This window comes from Symphalangus syndactylus, chromosome 15 (genome assembly GCF_028878055.3).
Source record: "Symphalangus syndactylus isolate Jambi chromosome 15, NHGRI_mSymSyn1-v2.1_pri, whole genome shotgun sequence".
NCBI classification, from domain to species: domain Eukaryota; kingdom Metazoa; phylum Chordata; class Mammalia; order Primates; family Hylobatidae; genus Symphalangus; species Symphalangus syndactylus.
The window spans coordinates 78,280,152-78,295,760 of record NC_072437.2 but is presented as its reverse complement, the minus strand read 5'-3'; the positions used below and the strand labels follow the sequence as shown (position 1 = coordinate 78,295,760).

The following is a 15,609-nucleotide window of genomic DNA, read 5'->3' as shown; positions in this document are numbered from 1 at the left end:
AACTACCAGCTTTCTTGATATACTGCAATGGATCTTATTGCTGCCACATGCTTATTAGATACATTTGCCAAATTCTTAAAACTGATAGTAAAGTAGACCAAGAAACTCGTTTGAGTGATTTTCACTTACCTGTCAAAATAATCTATTCTTTTTATTTAATAATGAGACTCTTGGAAGAATTTAACCAGGTTAGATTTTCAGTTCATAGACCCTTTAATATGTTGTCTTGAAATTCAAGCATTTGTATATAACTGTTGCCCAAATTTGAAGAAAACTGTTATGGCTGACCTGCTGGCTCTAATCTAAAGAGAACTACTGCTGAGAGAGTTCACAAAGAGACAGAAAAAAATTATCTCAAAGTACTTTCTCCTGAATCATCACAAATCTTATGACAAGATTGCTTTGTTCACATATTTTATATGAGACTAATTAGAAGATCTTTATTATGACCATGACTAAAAATTATGACCATTGTATCACCCATACTAACTAAATTATGTCACCAATACTAACTAAATTATGTAATATTTTTGTATAAATATAAATGGCACTTCTAAGACTTTTAGTTGTCTTTTATGAGGTTCTTTTAAATGAAATTTTGGTCATTTAGAAAGAAATTGTTTTTGTTTCAGGAAACACAATTTATCTTTGGGAGTTTTTACTGGCACTGCTCCAGGACAAGGCTACTTGTCCTAAATACATCAAGTGGACCCAGCGAGAGAAAGGCATTTTTAAATTGGTGGATTCTAAAGCAGTGTCCAGGTTGTGGGGGAAGCACAAAAACAAACCTGATATGAATTATGAGACCATGGGAAGAGCACTCAGGTATGCGAAGTTTTGGTATTTTATTGTGTTAAGAATATCATTTTCTAAATCCTAAAAAAAAATTTAAGCTTAAGTTCAGCAAAGCACCAATAGTGGTAATGCAAATACATAATAAGAGAGTACATTTTCAGTCAGGTGTGGTGGCTCATGCCTGTAATCCCAGCACTTTGGGAGGCTGAGGCCGGTGGATTGCTTTAGTCCAGGAGTTTAAGACCAGCCTGGGCAACATGGCAAAACCCTGTCTCTACTAAAAATACAAAAAATTAGCCAGGCGTGGTGGTGTGCACCTGTGGTCCCAGCTACTCTGCAGGCTGAGGTGGGAGAGTCACCTGAGCCTGGGAGGTTGAGGCTGCAGTGATCCAGATTGCACCACTGAACTCCAGCTTGGGCAACCGGAGTGAGACCCTGTCTCAAAAAAAAAAAGAGGGTGCATTCTCAAACATAAATTGCAAGTATGATATGTTAGTTATTATGGTAGAATAAATTAGTGCTTCAGGAGTACTTCTAGACGTCATGAGAATTTTGAACAAGAGTAACATTCTTAAGCTCACTTTTAGTTTGTTTTTCGGTGACTCTGTCATTTATTCTTCAAGATATGCATGTATTTGAGAAAGATGTATTGGAAATAAGAACGATCTGAATGACTTTTAGGGGATGGACAGATATAGATATAAAATTTAGCAATCTTAAACTAAAACTCTTTAATTACATTTTTTGGGTTTTTTTAACATACATTTTTTAAGTTCTTGATTTTGTTAAAATAGATGACAAAAGTTGGATCACTTCTATTGCATATCATTAAATTTTATATACAAAAGTCAAATTTACTGAATCAAATTTAAACTGATACATTTGCCAATTTAAATTTATTGAATCAAATTTAAACTGATACAATTTGCCTAGTAGTAACATTTCTAGAAAGCTGTGGAGGAGCTTGAGGCTTTTCGTAGTTTTGATTATCCTGGCAAGTTGGCAGAAAGGGGCTGAGTGTGGTGGCTCGCTTCTATAATCCCAGCATTTTGGGAGCCTGAGAAGGAAGGATCGTTTCAGCCTGAGAGTTCCAGATCAGCCTGCGCAACATGGCAAAACCCAGTCTCTGCCAAAAAATGCAAAAATTAGCCACGTGTGGTAGCATGCGCCTATGGTCCCAGCTACTTGGGAGGCTGATGTGGAAAGATTGCTTAAGACCAGGAGTTCAAGGCTGCAGTGAGCTGTGATCATGCCACTGCACTCCAGCCTGGGCAACAGAGCAAGACTCTCTTTAAATAAATAAGTAAATAAGTTAGCAGAAAGATAGAGGAAGAAAAGTGAAAGACCAAAAGATTCTACATGCTTTATCAACAGTCCCCCAATCAGCATTAGTTTTAGATTTAGCTGGTAATAAGAACTTATCTCTATCTGTGCATAAATGTATGTTTATCTTATATAAAATAACAGCCCTTTATTTAGAAATTCTTTTCTCATTAGTTTGATTCCAACTTTAAAGTTTTGTTTATGATTAGGGAAATTTGATTTTGTTGAATATTTTAATTGATGTTTGATTGATTGATGAAATTGTCTGCTTTGAATAGGTACTATTACCAAAGGGGTATTCTGGCAAAAGTGGAAGGTCAGCGCTTGGTGTATCAGTTTAAAGAAATGCCAAAAGATCTTATATATATAAATGATGAGGATCCAAGTTCCAGCATAGAGTCTTCAGCTCCATCACTATCTTCATCAGCCACTTCAAATAGGAATCAAACCAGCCGGTCGAGAGTATCTTCAAGTCCAGGGGTAAAAGGAGGAGCCACTACAGTTCTAAAACCAGGGAATTCTAAAGCTGCAAAACCCAAAGATCCTGTGGAAGTTGCACAACCATCAGAAGTTTTGAGGACAGTGCAGCCCACGCAGTCTCCATATCCTACCCAGCTCTTCCGGACTGTTCATGTAGTACAGCCAGTACAGGCTGTCCCAGAGGGAGAAGCAGCTAGAACCAGTACCATGCAGGATGAAACATTAAATTCTTCTGTTCAGAGTATTAGGTGAGAAAACCAAACTACTGATGTTTATCACTTCAATATGTTTCTGACCAGAGACATTATTTGTTAAGTGGATCAAGATTCAGAAATGAAAATAAAAGTATATAGGTTTCAAGCTAGAACCCTTGGTTACCAGATTTTTCAGGAGCAGTATATATTACGTCAGTCTTCTGATTATGCCACTGGTCCCTTTATTTACATTTTGACATTATTGGCATTATTCTGTCAATTTAAGTATAGTTCACTATATCTTTGTATAACTGGATTGATCCATATAAGAAGTTATCTAGATGTGAGAAAATCCAGGGTTTAAAATCTTTATTCAGGCGAAGTCAGAAGCTTCAAAAATTCAACATAAATTGACATATTAGGACATTGAGAGTGCATAGAGTTCCAAGCAATAAATGTTCTTCTTTGGAAGATCCTATCTTCGAACAATTCTAAAGTTCAAATAGGAGGGGAGGCCAAGAATCTAAGGTCCTCTTTTAGAGTGGCAGAAGTTGAAAAAGTAGGTGTTTTTTTTTGTTTTGTTTTGTTTTGTTTTTTGTTTTTCAGTTAAATCAGATTTGTCTCAGAGCCCCAGGAAAAGATGCTAAACAACAAATTGACTGAGAAGAACCTGTCTGCCTTAGACTGATCTTCTGCAGAAATTTGGGACTAGTCTCAGCTGATTTAGAATGGGAGTATGGGAGGAAGGCAGAAAATTATATGGATATTTGTAGCATTTTTCTGTTTATACTGTCATGAATTCCTAGAACATGAATTATAATAAAATCTAGCAGCCCTTTCAAAGCCAATAAAAATTATTATTTGATTACTTTTATTAGCAAACTTCAGTCTTACATTTTTATATTCCAGAATATAAATGTGGAGGTTTTGCTCAATTGATCTTGAAGTAAGGTAACATTACCTAGAATCAAGGCAGACTTAGATGATTCAGTCTTCTTTGTATAGACAATTTAAAATGTTTGACCTTGTGAAAATATTCTCTTAAATCTTTAGTTGATTTGCAAGGAGTACAAAGATGACCTTTACATTTTTAATTGGATGCTACATCTTTAACTGTTATTAAAGGAGTATATCTTGAGTAGCCCTTATCCGAAATGCCTGGCACCAGGAATATTTTGGATTTAGAATTGTTTCAGGTTTTAAATCGTTGCATTATACTTACCCGGCACAGCATCCCAAATCCAAAAATCTGAGATCCAAAATGCTCCCATGAGCATTTCCTTTGAGCATCATATTGGCGCTCAAAAAGTTTCATATTTTGGATTTCAGATTTTCGGATTTGGGATGTTCAGTGGGTGCTTATTTAACTCTTACTGTCTGTATTCTCCCCTTAATGTTTTATATTTCCCTAGGCCCTGTGGGTTACAGGTGATGACTGGGTGGTTGGGAGTGTGTGGTTCCTCCCATTGGTTTCTAGGCTGTTTGTTGTTTGTATTTGTGTTGATAGGAGACCTACAGTGGCCACAGCTGATTCCATGGAATTTTTTTAGCATCTCTATTCAAAATATTCTTTTTAGACCGTGAGAATAAAACCAAAACAAAAAACTCTAGCTTTGAAAGATACTGAATTGTAGATATTGTAGAGTAGGTTTTTGTTTTGTTTTTTGTTTTTTGAGACAAAAGTCTAGCTAGCTTTGTTGCCCAGGCTGGAGTATAATGACACCATCATAGCTCACTGCATCCTACTTCCAGGACTCAAGCAATCCTCCCACCTCAGCCTTCCTCATAGCTGGGACTACAGGCATGTCCAGCTAATTTTTTAATTTTTTGTAGAAATGGGGTTTTACTTTGTTGCCCAGGTTGGTCTCGAACCAAGACCAACCAAGCGATCCTACCACCTCGGCCTCCTGAAGTGCTGGGATTATAAGTGTGAGCCACTGCACCTGGCCTAGAATGGTTTTTTATTAGGACAAGTTCTGGTTTTGTTATTTCTTACATTTTTTGTTTGCATTTTTGTAATTACCCAACCTTTTACTATGAAAAATTTCAAAGTATGGAAAAATTCAGCTAGTACTATGAACACTTATTTACTATCCACCTAAATTCACAAATTGATAGTATTTTGCATTATTTGTTTTCTCTATTTATACCCTTTTTTCTCTTTGACTATATCTTTCTTGATTTTTGATGACTTATTAATAAAATCAGAGGCTTTTAACTTTTTTCCCTGTGGTTGAGAGAAGATGGAATGTATTTGATTATATATATAATTAGATAAATTATTAATATAACAACAAGAGCTGACACTTATAGAGCACTCTTTGTATTTCATACATTTTACACATAGTGAGGCATAGAATCCTCATAGCTCAATGAAGAATGGATAACATCCCCGTTTTATAGATGTGGAAACTGAAGCAAGGAGAGACCAGGGAACTTGGTCACATGTAGCAGATGGTGGAGATAGTATTTTAATGCCAGCTGTTTAGCTGCAAGCAGTGAAGTTAATGACTTGCTACCCTGCCTACTGATTTACATAAATCACAGGAATTGTCAGTTATTTACAGTAAAGCAGCAACATCTTAATTTTGTCCACTCATTTTTTTTTAATTTCATGTGATTGCATGTATCTATGTTGATTCAGTTAAGCTTTTCTTAATTGATGTACAGTATATATGCTCAGTTTTTACAAATTTACAAAAAGAAGCCAGTTTGATTCTGGCTTCATGGTAGTCAAAGAAACAACAGAAATAAACCTCTGGTAAACTATTTTCTGAAAACTGCCCCTTGGTAAACATGGGAGACCATTTTACCTAGCATAACTTTTATTTATCCAAGCATTAATAATTTTTCTTACGATCTTTTAAATAAATTATCCTGGCCAGGTGCAGTGCCTCACACCTGTAATCCCAACACTTTGGGAGGCCGAGGCGGGTGGATCACCTGAGGTCAGGAGTTTGAGACCAGCCTGGCCAATATGGCAAAACCCCGTCTCTACTAAAAATACAAAAATTAGCTGGGCATGGTGGCAGGCACCCGTAATCCTAGCTACTCAGGAGGCTGAGGCAGGGGAATAACTTGAACCCAGGAAGCAGAGGTTGCAGTAAGCCAAGATTGCATCACTGCACTCCAGCCTGGGCAACAGAGTGAGACCCTGTCTCAAATAAGTAAATAAATAAATACGTAAATAAACCTGTGAAAATGTATAATGTGTAGGTTATCTTAAAAGCATATAGAAGCTGGGCACGGTGGCTTATGCCTGTAATCCCGGCACTTTGGGAGGCCGAGGCGGGCAAATCACGAGGTCAGGAATTTGAGACCAGCCTGGCCAATGTGGTGAAAACCCGTCTCTACTAAAAATACAAAAAATTAGATAGGCGTAATGGTGGGCACCTGTAATCCCAGCTACTCAGGAGGCTGAGGCAGAAGAATCGCTTGAACCTGGGAGGCAGAGGTTGCAGTGAGCTGAAATCGCGCCACTGCACTCCAGCCCAAGTGACAGGGTGAGACTCATCTCAAAAAAAAAAAAAAAAAAAAGTCTTTTCAGCTCTTCAGCCTTACCAATTATTAGATGTGAAATTGAATCACGTTAATTATTTTGAGTCTGTTTCCTTATCTGTAAAGCACAGATGATAATATTTAACCTTCCACATGGCTGTGAGAATTAAACGACACTTGACAGCTGAGTAGATCCTCAACAAAAGCTAAATGTTATATGGTCTGTTAGTTTCAGAAATTTTGATAAATTGTAAATTGCCAATATTTTTCCAGTTGTTTACAAGCAGCTTAGGAGATTTTTAAAAAGTAGTCAGCTGTAATAGAATCTGTATTACATAATACAACCAGACACAACTGACAGTTTAATCATTAACTAAGAAAAAAGTAATTTTAAAATTCTGTGGTTGACAGAGACTTCATAATATTTAATCTCTGAATTTGTATTATTGAAAATTGTTTTAGAATTTGTTCCAATAAGCCAATATATTTGCATTGTAGATGGTATAGATAAGTATACGTATTTTCTGACAGATGGCAGTCAGATGTCTCAAGAAAAGGACTTTTTTTTTTTTTTTTTGAGACTGAGTCTCGCTCTGTAGCCCAGGCTGGAGTGCAGTGGCACGATCTCGCTCACTGCTACCTTCGCCTCCCAGCTCCCGGTTCAAGCAATTTTCCTGCCTCAGCCTCCCGAGTAGCTGGGATTATAGACACGCACCACCATGCCGAGCTAATTTTTGTATTTTTAATAGAGATGGGGTTTCACCATGTTGGCCAGGCTGGTCTTGAACTCTGGACCTCGTGATCCACCCACCTTGGACTCCCAAAGTGCTGGGATTACAGGCATGAGCCACTGCGCCCGGCCAAGAAAAGGACATCTTTTTCTAATTTAAACAGAAGCATCGAAGTCCTAGTGGTAGCCCTGATTAGCAATATGGAAAATTTCCAAGTACATTATTGCTTGTGTCATACCTTACAGAAGGAAAGAAGAATGAGAGAGGCATATATTGAAGAGTTGTAACTGCCTATTGTTTAAGGATATAATAGTAAATACTCATCTTTAGTATTTACTAAAGATGAAGTTGCTCAGGACTTAAGTGGTGGCAGTCTGCTGTAATGGTTAGGCGGCACATCGGCTCTGCAGTCAGATGGCCTCTCTTCTTCTCTAACTGGTCACGTTATGCAAGCTGTTACAACCTGTTTGTGCATCAATGTTTTCATATGTAAGATGGGGATAATATTTGTAGGGTGGCAAGGTTATACATATTATAAGGTTATGCATATTGATGTAATCTGTGTGCTAACTATATGCCAAGTACTATTTTGTCTATGTGTATGTTATATAAACTCTTGTCATGGGAAGCCCTCGGGCCTTTTTTATTTAAAAATGGTATCTGGGCTGGGCACGGTGGCTCATGTGATGCCCATGATGTCAGGAGTTCAAGACCAGCCTGGCCAATGTGAGGAAACCCTGTTCCTACTAAAAATACAAAAAAATTAGGCCGGGCGCGGTGGCTCACGCTTGTAATCCCAGCACTTTGGGAGGCCGAGGCGGGCGGATCACGAGGTCAGGAGATCGAGACCACGGTGAAACCCCGTCTCTACTAAAAATACAAAAAAAAAATTAGCCGGGCGTAGTGGCGGGCGCCTGTAGTCCCAGCTACTCGGAGAGGCTGAGGCAGGAGAATGGCGTGAACCCGGGAGGCGGAGCTTGCAGTGAGCCGAGAGGGCGCCACTGCACTCCAGCCTGGGCGACAGAGCGAGACTCCGTCTCAAAAAAAAAAAAAAAAAAAAAAAATTAGCCGGGCATGGTGGCAGGTGCCTGTAATCCCAGCTACTCGGGAGGCTGAGGCAGAGAATTGCTTGAACCTGGGAGGTGGAGGTTGCAGTGAGCTAAGATCACACCACTGCACTCCAGCCTGGGTGACAGAGCGAGACTCCATGTCAAAAAAAAAAAAAAAAAAAAAAAGGTATCTGTCTATAGCGTCAGGTACTATACCCAGGCTCCCATCTCACCCCAGATTTCTCTGAATCAAATGGGCACGAGAGCTTGGGTGGCCATCTAAGTTTGGTAATCTGTATCCTGCATGAATGGGCAGGCTCTAGTCATCCTGTGTCTTTATTCCCACTTCTTTTGAACCTGTCCTGAATTGCTCTGGCTCTTTGTTTCATCTTTCCACCAAGCCAATTTGTTTTTCTCCTCCACTATTTTATTTCTCATATGTGAGAAACAGACTGCATAACTAACTTTCAAAATGTAGCTTTAATAATCTAGTAGTAATATTTAATTTAACGCTTGGTTTATGGAGACTAATCTAGCTGTCAGCTGTTTGAAATAGCAAGTATCTTTCATTAAATAACTTTACAGAATTCAGAGGAAACAGTTGACATCCAGATGCTGAGATTTTTCAATGGCATTTGTTTTATACTATATTAACAATAGCCATAACTATAAATTTCAGAGCTGTGAACTTTTTAAATTAGATTGACTCATAATATCATTTATGTAACTTTCTCGTCAATGAGTGGGATTAACAACCTACATAAATTAGATTTTGCATTAAAGGATTTTATGTTAAACTGTAGCTTTATGACCAAAATTTGTGAAAATTATTTGAACCTGGAAAACTGCTAAAACATGCTTCTATGTATTTTTCCAAAGCTTAGCCATATTTTCTCTGCCAGTCCAAGAGCCCTGACAGGTTAATTATAATCATGGCTTGTTTCATCTAAATATGACATGAAATGTGAGCTATTAAAATTCTAAGAATTCTGTCATATGGTTAAGACTGAGGTAGGTTTTTTGTTTAGGTTAAGCACTTCTCCCTTTATATGTAAAAACAGGTTGAATACAATTATATGAATTTTGGTAATTATTGTGGATGAGCATGTTGATAACATTCTCTCTCAAATATTAAAATAGCAGGCTGGGCACAGTGGCTCATGCCTATAATCCCAGCACTTTGGGAGGCCGAGGTAGGTGGATCACCTGAGGTCAGGACTTTGAGACCAGCCTGACCAACATAGAAAACCCCGTCTCAATTAAAAATACAAAAATTAGCCGGGTGTGGTGGCGCATGACTATAATCCCAGCTACTCAGGAGGCTGACAGGAGAATGGCTTGAACCCAGGAGGCGGAGGTTACAGTGAGCCAAGATCATGCCACTGTACTCCAGCCTGGGCAACAAAAAAAAAAGAAAAAAGCAGGAATGAATCAAACAGATTTGCTTTTAAATTCCTAATTTTAAGAAGCTTATGCAAACTTCTTGCTAAGCATTTTAACATCCTCCTCCTTCCCCAACAAAATTAGCTCCTCATTTGTGTTAATGTGGCCCTATGTACAGACCTTTCTTCCATAGCACTCAGCAGATGGTATCATAGTTAATGGCCTGAGAGTTTTGTGTTAGGCATCTCTGTATGTAGTGTTTAATACAAAGTCTGGTATGATATTGGTCATGCTGTGTTGAAAATTTGGGAAGCAGCATTTTGAAACATATAACTGGTATTTTGTAAAATGACTTGTCAAGTGTTAAAGTTTTAAATGATGTAGAATATGCTAATTGTCTCACTTTAATTTCATCATCTCAATAGGACTATACAGGCTCCAACCCAAGTTCCAGTGGTTGTGTCTCCTAGGAATCAGCAGTTGCATACAGTAACACTCCAAACAGTGCCACTCACAACAGTTATAGCCAGCACAGATCCATCAGCAGGTACTGGATCTCAGAAGTTTATTTTACAAGCCATTCCATCATCACAGCCCATGACAGTACTGAAAGAAAATGTCATGCTGCAGTCACAAAAGGCGGGCTCTCCTCCTTCAATTGTCTTGGGTCCTGCCCAGGTTCAGCAGGTCCTTACTAGCAATGTTCAGACCATTTGCAATGGAACCGTCAGTGTGGCTTCCTCTCCATCCTTCAGTGCTACTGCACCTATGGTGACCTTTTCTCCTCGCAGTTCACAGCTGGTTGCTCACCCACCTGGCACTGTAATCACTTCAGTTATCAAAACTCAAGAAACAAAAACTCTTACACAGGAAGTAGAGAAAAAGGAATCTGAAGATCATTTGAAAGAGAACACTGAGAAAACGGAGCAGCAGCCACAGCCTTATGTGATGGTAGTGTCCAGTTCCAATGGATTTACTTCTCAGGTAGCTATGAAACAAAACGAACTGCTGGAACCCAACTCTTTTTAGTTAATATACCAAAGCTTATGAATAATTGTTTGTTAATTGAACATTTTCAATTATATGCAAACTGATTGATTCTAAGATAAATTCTAAGGAGGTTTCTAACTTTGTAATTGTTAAAAATAGAGTTAATTTTGACTTTGTTAGATGAGGGAGGAAAACTCAACTCTTTCTCTTTGTTATCTAAATGTTTCAGAATTCAATCGTGAAGGAACAGGCATTTTACACTATGAAGACATTCTCTTGAGATTTTTTTTTTCAGTTGCTATATCATAAGCATTTTTAAAGTTTCTTTTCTAATTTTACATTGTATTAGATTTTCTGATTCTTTTGTAAATACAGAACTTAAATAGAAGGCAACAGGAAATTTATATAGGAACGATTTTCATTCCACTTGTATAAGTTAAGTCTTGACTCTTTCAAATGCAAAAAAACCTATTTTATGCTTTGTTAAAATTATGGTGTCACTTAGATTGACTTTAGTTGGCTGCACTATATAATATAGAACTATGAATATGTAGAATAACATGAAAAATTTGAGGTGCTGGTGGTAGGGCTGACCCTGTTTCAGAAGCAGGATAGTATAAAAGCATCGGCCTAAGAATGGCACTCCCACTAACTAGCTATGTAATCTTGACCTCTTTGGGCTTTAGTTCTTCTCATAAAAGGAAGAGATGTATTGGACTAGACTAGATGATCACCACTTTCTCTTCTAGTTCTAATTTTTTAAATTCTAATGTGTATATTTTCAAGTTATGTCAATCAAATCATTATCAGGTTATTTCCTAATGTAAGAATAGCTAAAATGTTGCAGAGAAATAAGTGACCCAGCAAAATTTATTCATCTATTATGGGTAAGATCTGCCATAAATTCTTCCTAAATAATTTGTTTACTAACTCTTTAGGCCACTGTGCTTTGCGGTCCATTAGTAAACTTGTGTTGCTAAGTGCTAAACAGAATACTGCTATTTTGAGAGAGTCAAGACTCTTTCTTAAGGGCCAAGAAAGCAACTTGAGCCTTGGGCTAATCTGGCTGAGTAGTCAGTTATAAAAGCATAATTGCTTTATATTTTGGATCTTTTTTATTGGGGGTGGACTTGGGGGGGTTGCATACAAAGATAACATATATATCCAAGTTTCTGAAATGAAATGTTTTTAGATTACTTTTTCAACTGTAAATAATGTACATTTAATGTCACAAGAAAAAATGTCTTCTGCAAATTTTCTAGTATAACAGAAATTTTTGTAGATGAAAAAAATCATTATGTTTAGAGGTCTAATGTTATGTTTTCATATTACAGAGTGAATTTGTATTTAAACAAAAATTTAAATTTTGGAATCCTCTAAACATTTTTGTATCTTTAATTGGTTTATTATTAAATAAATCATATAAAAATTCTCAGTGTTTCTGTTTTCAGGCAAAAGTTTCTGAAAGAATAAATGTACAGAGAATATTACTAGAACATTAGCATTACTTAATGTTTATAAATAAACTCCATTAGTCAGAATTGCTGAATATCATCCTTTCACTTTTCCTTTCTAGCAGGCCAAATGGCAATTTCTAAACATCACACAATGGATTACCAAGTTGTAAAAATTAGACAACAATAAAATATTCCTAGCAATAATGTTAAACACACTTTTGTTTTGTTTTCTTTTGTTTTGTTTTTGAGACAGAGTCTCAGCTCTGTCACCCAGGCTGGAGTATAGTGGCGTGACCTCGGCTCACTGCAACCTCCGTCTCCCAGGTTCAAGCTATTCTCCTGCCTCAGCCTCTCAAGTGGCTGAGATTACAGGTGCCCACCACCACACCCAGCTAATTTTTTGTATTTTTAGTAGAGATAGGGTTTCACCATGTTGGCCAGGCTGGTCTCGAACTCCTGATCTCAGGTGATCCACTCACCTTGGTCTCCCAGAGTGCTGGGATTACAGGCGTAAGCCACCGTGCCCCACCTAAGCACACTTTTGAAAACAAGTTTTCTGGTTAGAAACTAGGTCAGTTAATAAACTTAGAAAACATAGAAAAATTTTCTTAGGAAAATTAAAATCTCTGTAATCCAATACCACATATCCAGAAGTAACTTTCACTTACTCATTTTTTCATGTTTGTGAATATTCTTTCAAAATGTGATTTTAAAGGCTGTGTAATATTATTATATTAGTATACCAAAATCCAGTTAAATAAAACCTTTTTAACTAGATAAGTTAGTTTTATGGTTTTTCACCACATAGATAGTGAATATCAGTGTCTTAGTTCATTTTTGTCATTGCTGCTATAACAGAATACCTAAGACTGGGTAATTTATAATGAACAGAGATTTACTTGTCCACAATTCTGGAGTCTGGGAAGTCCAATATCAGTGCACCAGCAGGTTTGGCGGTTCTCATTCCAACCAGTGCCTGAACACTGTGTCCTCTGGAGGGAAAGAAGGCTTCATCTTCAAATGGCAAAGACAGAAAAGCAAAGAGAGCCCACTTCCACTTCCAAAAGACATTTATTTATTTATTTATTTGGAGACAGAGTTTTGCTCTTGATGCCCAGGCTGGAGTGCAATGGCGTGATCTCAGCTCACCTCAACTTCCGTCTCCTGGGTTCAAGTGATTCTCCTACTTCAGCCTCCCAAGTAGCTGGGATTACACGCATGTACCACCATGCCTGGCTAATTTTCTATTTTTAGTAGAGGAGAGGTTTCTCCATGTTGGTCAGGCTGGTCTCGAACTCCCAACCTCAGGTGATCTGTACGCCTCAGCCTCCCAAAGTGCTGGGATTACAGGCGTGAGCCACTGTGCCCAGCCAAGCCTTTTTATGAAGGCATTAAACTCATCCATGAAGGTGGAGCCCTCCTGGTCTAATCACTGCTTAAAGGCCCTACCTCCCGATACCTTTCCTTTGGCAATTAAATTTCAACGTGAGTTTTGGAGGGAACAAACATTCAAGCCATAGCATATAGTACATAATGGTTTTTTTAAAAATTAAGGATCTTGCATTATTTTTGAGTCAGTTATCCTTATAGGAGATACCAGATAAACTCTATTTATAATAGTAACACCATTTAAATTGTGTATAGTTTTTCTTTACTTTAAAAGATATAGTGTAAGAATTTTTAGAGACACTATTATTTAAAGTTATTGGAATAGTATACAATTACCATGAACACTGAAATTTTAAAGATGGGAAAAGAAGTCCGGGTGCAGTGTCTGTCGCCTGTCATCTCAGCACTTTGGGAGGCCGAGGTGGGAGGATCACTTGAGCCCAGGAGTTTAAGACCAGCCTGGACAACATAGTGAGATGTTATCTTTACAAAAATTCAAAAAATTAGCCAGGTGTAGTGATGTACTCCTGTGGTGCCAGCTACTTGGGAGGCCAAGGCAGGAGGATCACTTGAGGCAGGGAGATGGAGGCTGCAGTGAGCCATGATCCTGCCACCACACTCCAGCCTAGGTGACAGAGGGAGACCCTGTGTTCCAAAAAAAAAAAAAAGAAAGTCATGTAGTAAGAACCTTAAAACTTCAAAAGCTTAGTCTTTTGGTTTTAACTAAGTACCAGCTACTAAGGAACGTGTTTTTCCCCCATTAGAATGGCTTAGGTATCCATATATTCCTTTTTTATATCTTATAGCTACCATCCTAGTTGTAGTCTTTTCTATGTTATTCTTGCCACAGTTTATTCACTTAAACAATATATGAGTGTGTATTTTGTGGCAGGCAGTATTCTCTGTGCTGGAGATAGGTCAGTGAACAAAACAGACAGTAGCCTCCCAAGTGACTTCCTGCTTGTGAACTCTTAGTTTATCAATCTGAACTGTTTTTACTCACACTTCTGACACCAAAAGCTTGGGATTTTTTTCACACCCACACCCAGTTCTGACACCAACTGGGTGTCTGTCCTACAGTTCAGTTCAATTCTGAACCTAACCACTTGGAGTTAGCACAGACCCCACAGGTTAAGGGGCTTAGTCTCTCAAAACTGCCCCTCCTTCAGATGCCCATTCCAAGTCCCAGGTTTCCACTTGTACTTCTGATCAGTTGGCTATATAAATCAGGCGTTCCCATGACCCCCACCCGCTTAGGTTGGATAATTTGCTAAAAGAGCACACAAAACTCAGGGAACCAATTTACTGGTTTACATTTATGTCAGTTTATTATAAAGAATACAACTCATGAACAGCCAAATGAAAGAGATGCATAAAGCAATGAATGGGAGGAAGTGAACAGAGCTGCTCTCCCATCTCACGATGTGCCACCCACCTACCACCTCACAGTGTTTACTAACCTAGATGTTCTCCAGACACCATCATTTTAAGAGTTTTTAAATGAAGCTTTTATTACATAGGCATGCCTGATTAAATCATTGGCCATTGGTGATTGAACTCAATCTCTACACCCTCTCCCCTCCCTGGGGATGGGACTGAAAGTTCCAACTCTAATTACATGGCCAGCTCCTCTGGAAATCATTTCCCATCCTGAAACTATCTGGGGACCCATGAAGTGTCCACCTTATTAGCATAAACTCAGGTATGGTTGAAAGGAGCTTGTTATGAATAACAAAAGATGCTCTTATCCCTTCTAAATGCCAAAGGTTTCAGAAGCTAGGGTGTCAGGAACCTAGGGCTAAAAGCCAAATAAAATGTTTTTATTGTATCACAATCATGCACCTACTTACAGAATAGTCTTTATAAAATATCCCTTGGCAGTTTGGGCAACATAGACCCCATCTCCAGAAAAAGTAAAAATATTCACAGTGCATGGTGGAAAGAGCCTGTAGTCCCAGCTATTCAGGAGGCTGAAGTGGAAGATCTCTTGAGCCTGGGAGGTTGAGGCTGCAGTGAGCTGTGATTACAGCACTGCACTCCAGCCTAGGTGACAGAATGAGACCCTGTCTCAAAAAAATCAAATAAAAATATTCCTTGGGAATACATAATGTTCATATATGGAAACCCTCAATACCTTTCTACTTGTAGGATAAAGTCCAAAATCCTTAGCTTAACATTCAAATTCCTCCATCAAACTGGGTTCCTAGGCCAACTATTTCAGTGTTATCCTTTTTTTTTTTCTTTGAGACAGTGTCTTGCTCTGTTACTAAGTCTGGAGTGCAGTGGCACAATCTTGGCTTACTGCAACCACCACCTCCTG

The 15,609-nt window shown here is 38.2% G+C and overlaps 1 protein-coding gene across 14 annotated transcripts in view; it reads left to right on the top strand.

Moving 5' to 3' along the window:
- The window catches only part of ELF1 (E74 like ETS transcription factor 1), a 125,718-nt gene extending 113,843 nt beyond the window's left edge, over positions 1–11,875 (top strand). For all 14 annotated transcript variants that reach the window (XM_055245365.2, XM_063619050.1, XM_055245364.2 and 11 more), the window contains 3 exons: positions 633–825; positions 2,397–2,846; positions 9,879–11,875. In XM_055245365.2, coding sequence (XP_055101340.2) covers positions 633–825; positions 2,397–2,846; positions 9,879–10,482 — 1,247 coding nt within the window. In that variant the 3' untranslated portion in view covers positions 10,483–11,875. The remainder of the gene's footprint in view (positions 1–632; positions 826–2,396; positions 2,847–9,878) is intronic.
- Positions 11,876–15,609: the final 3,734 nt, after the last annotated feature.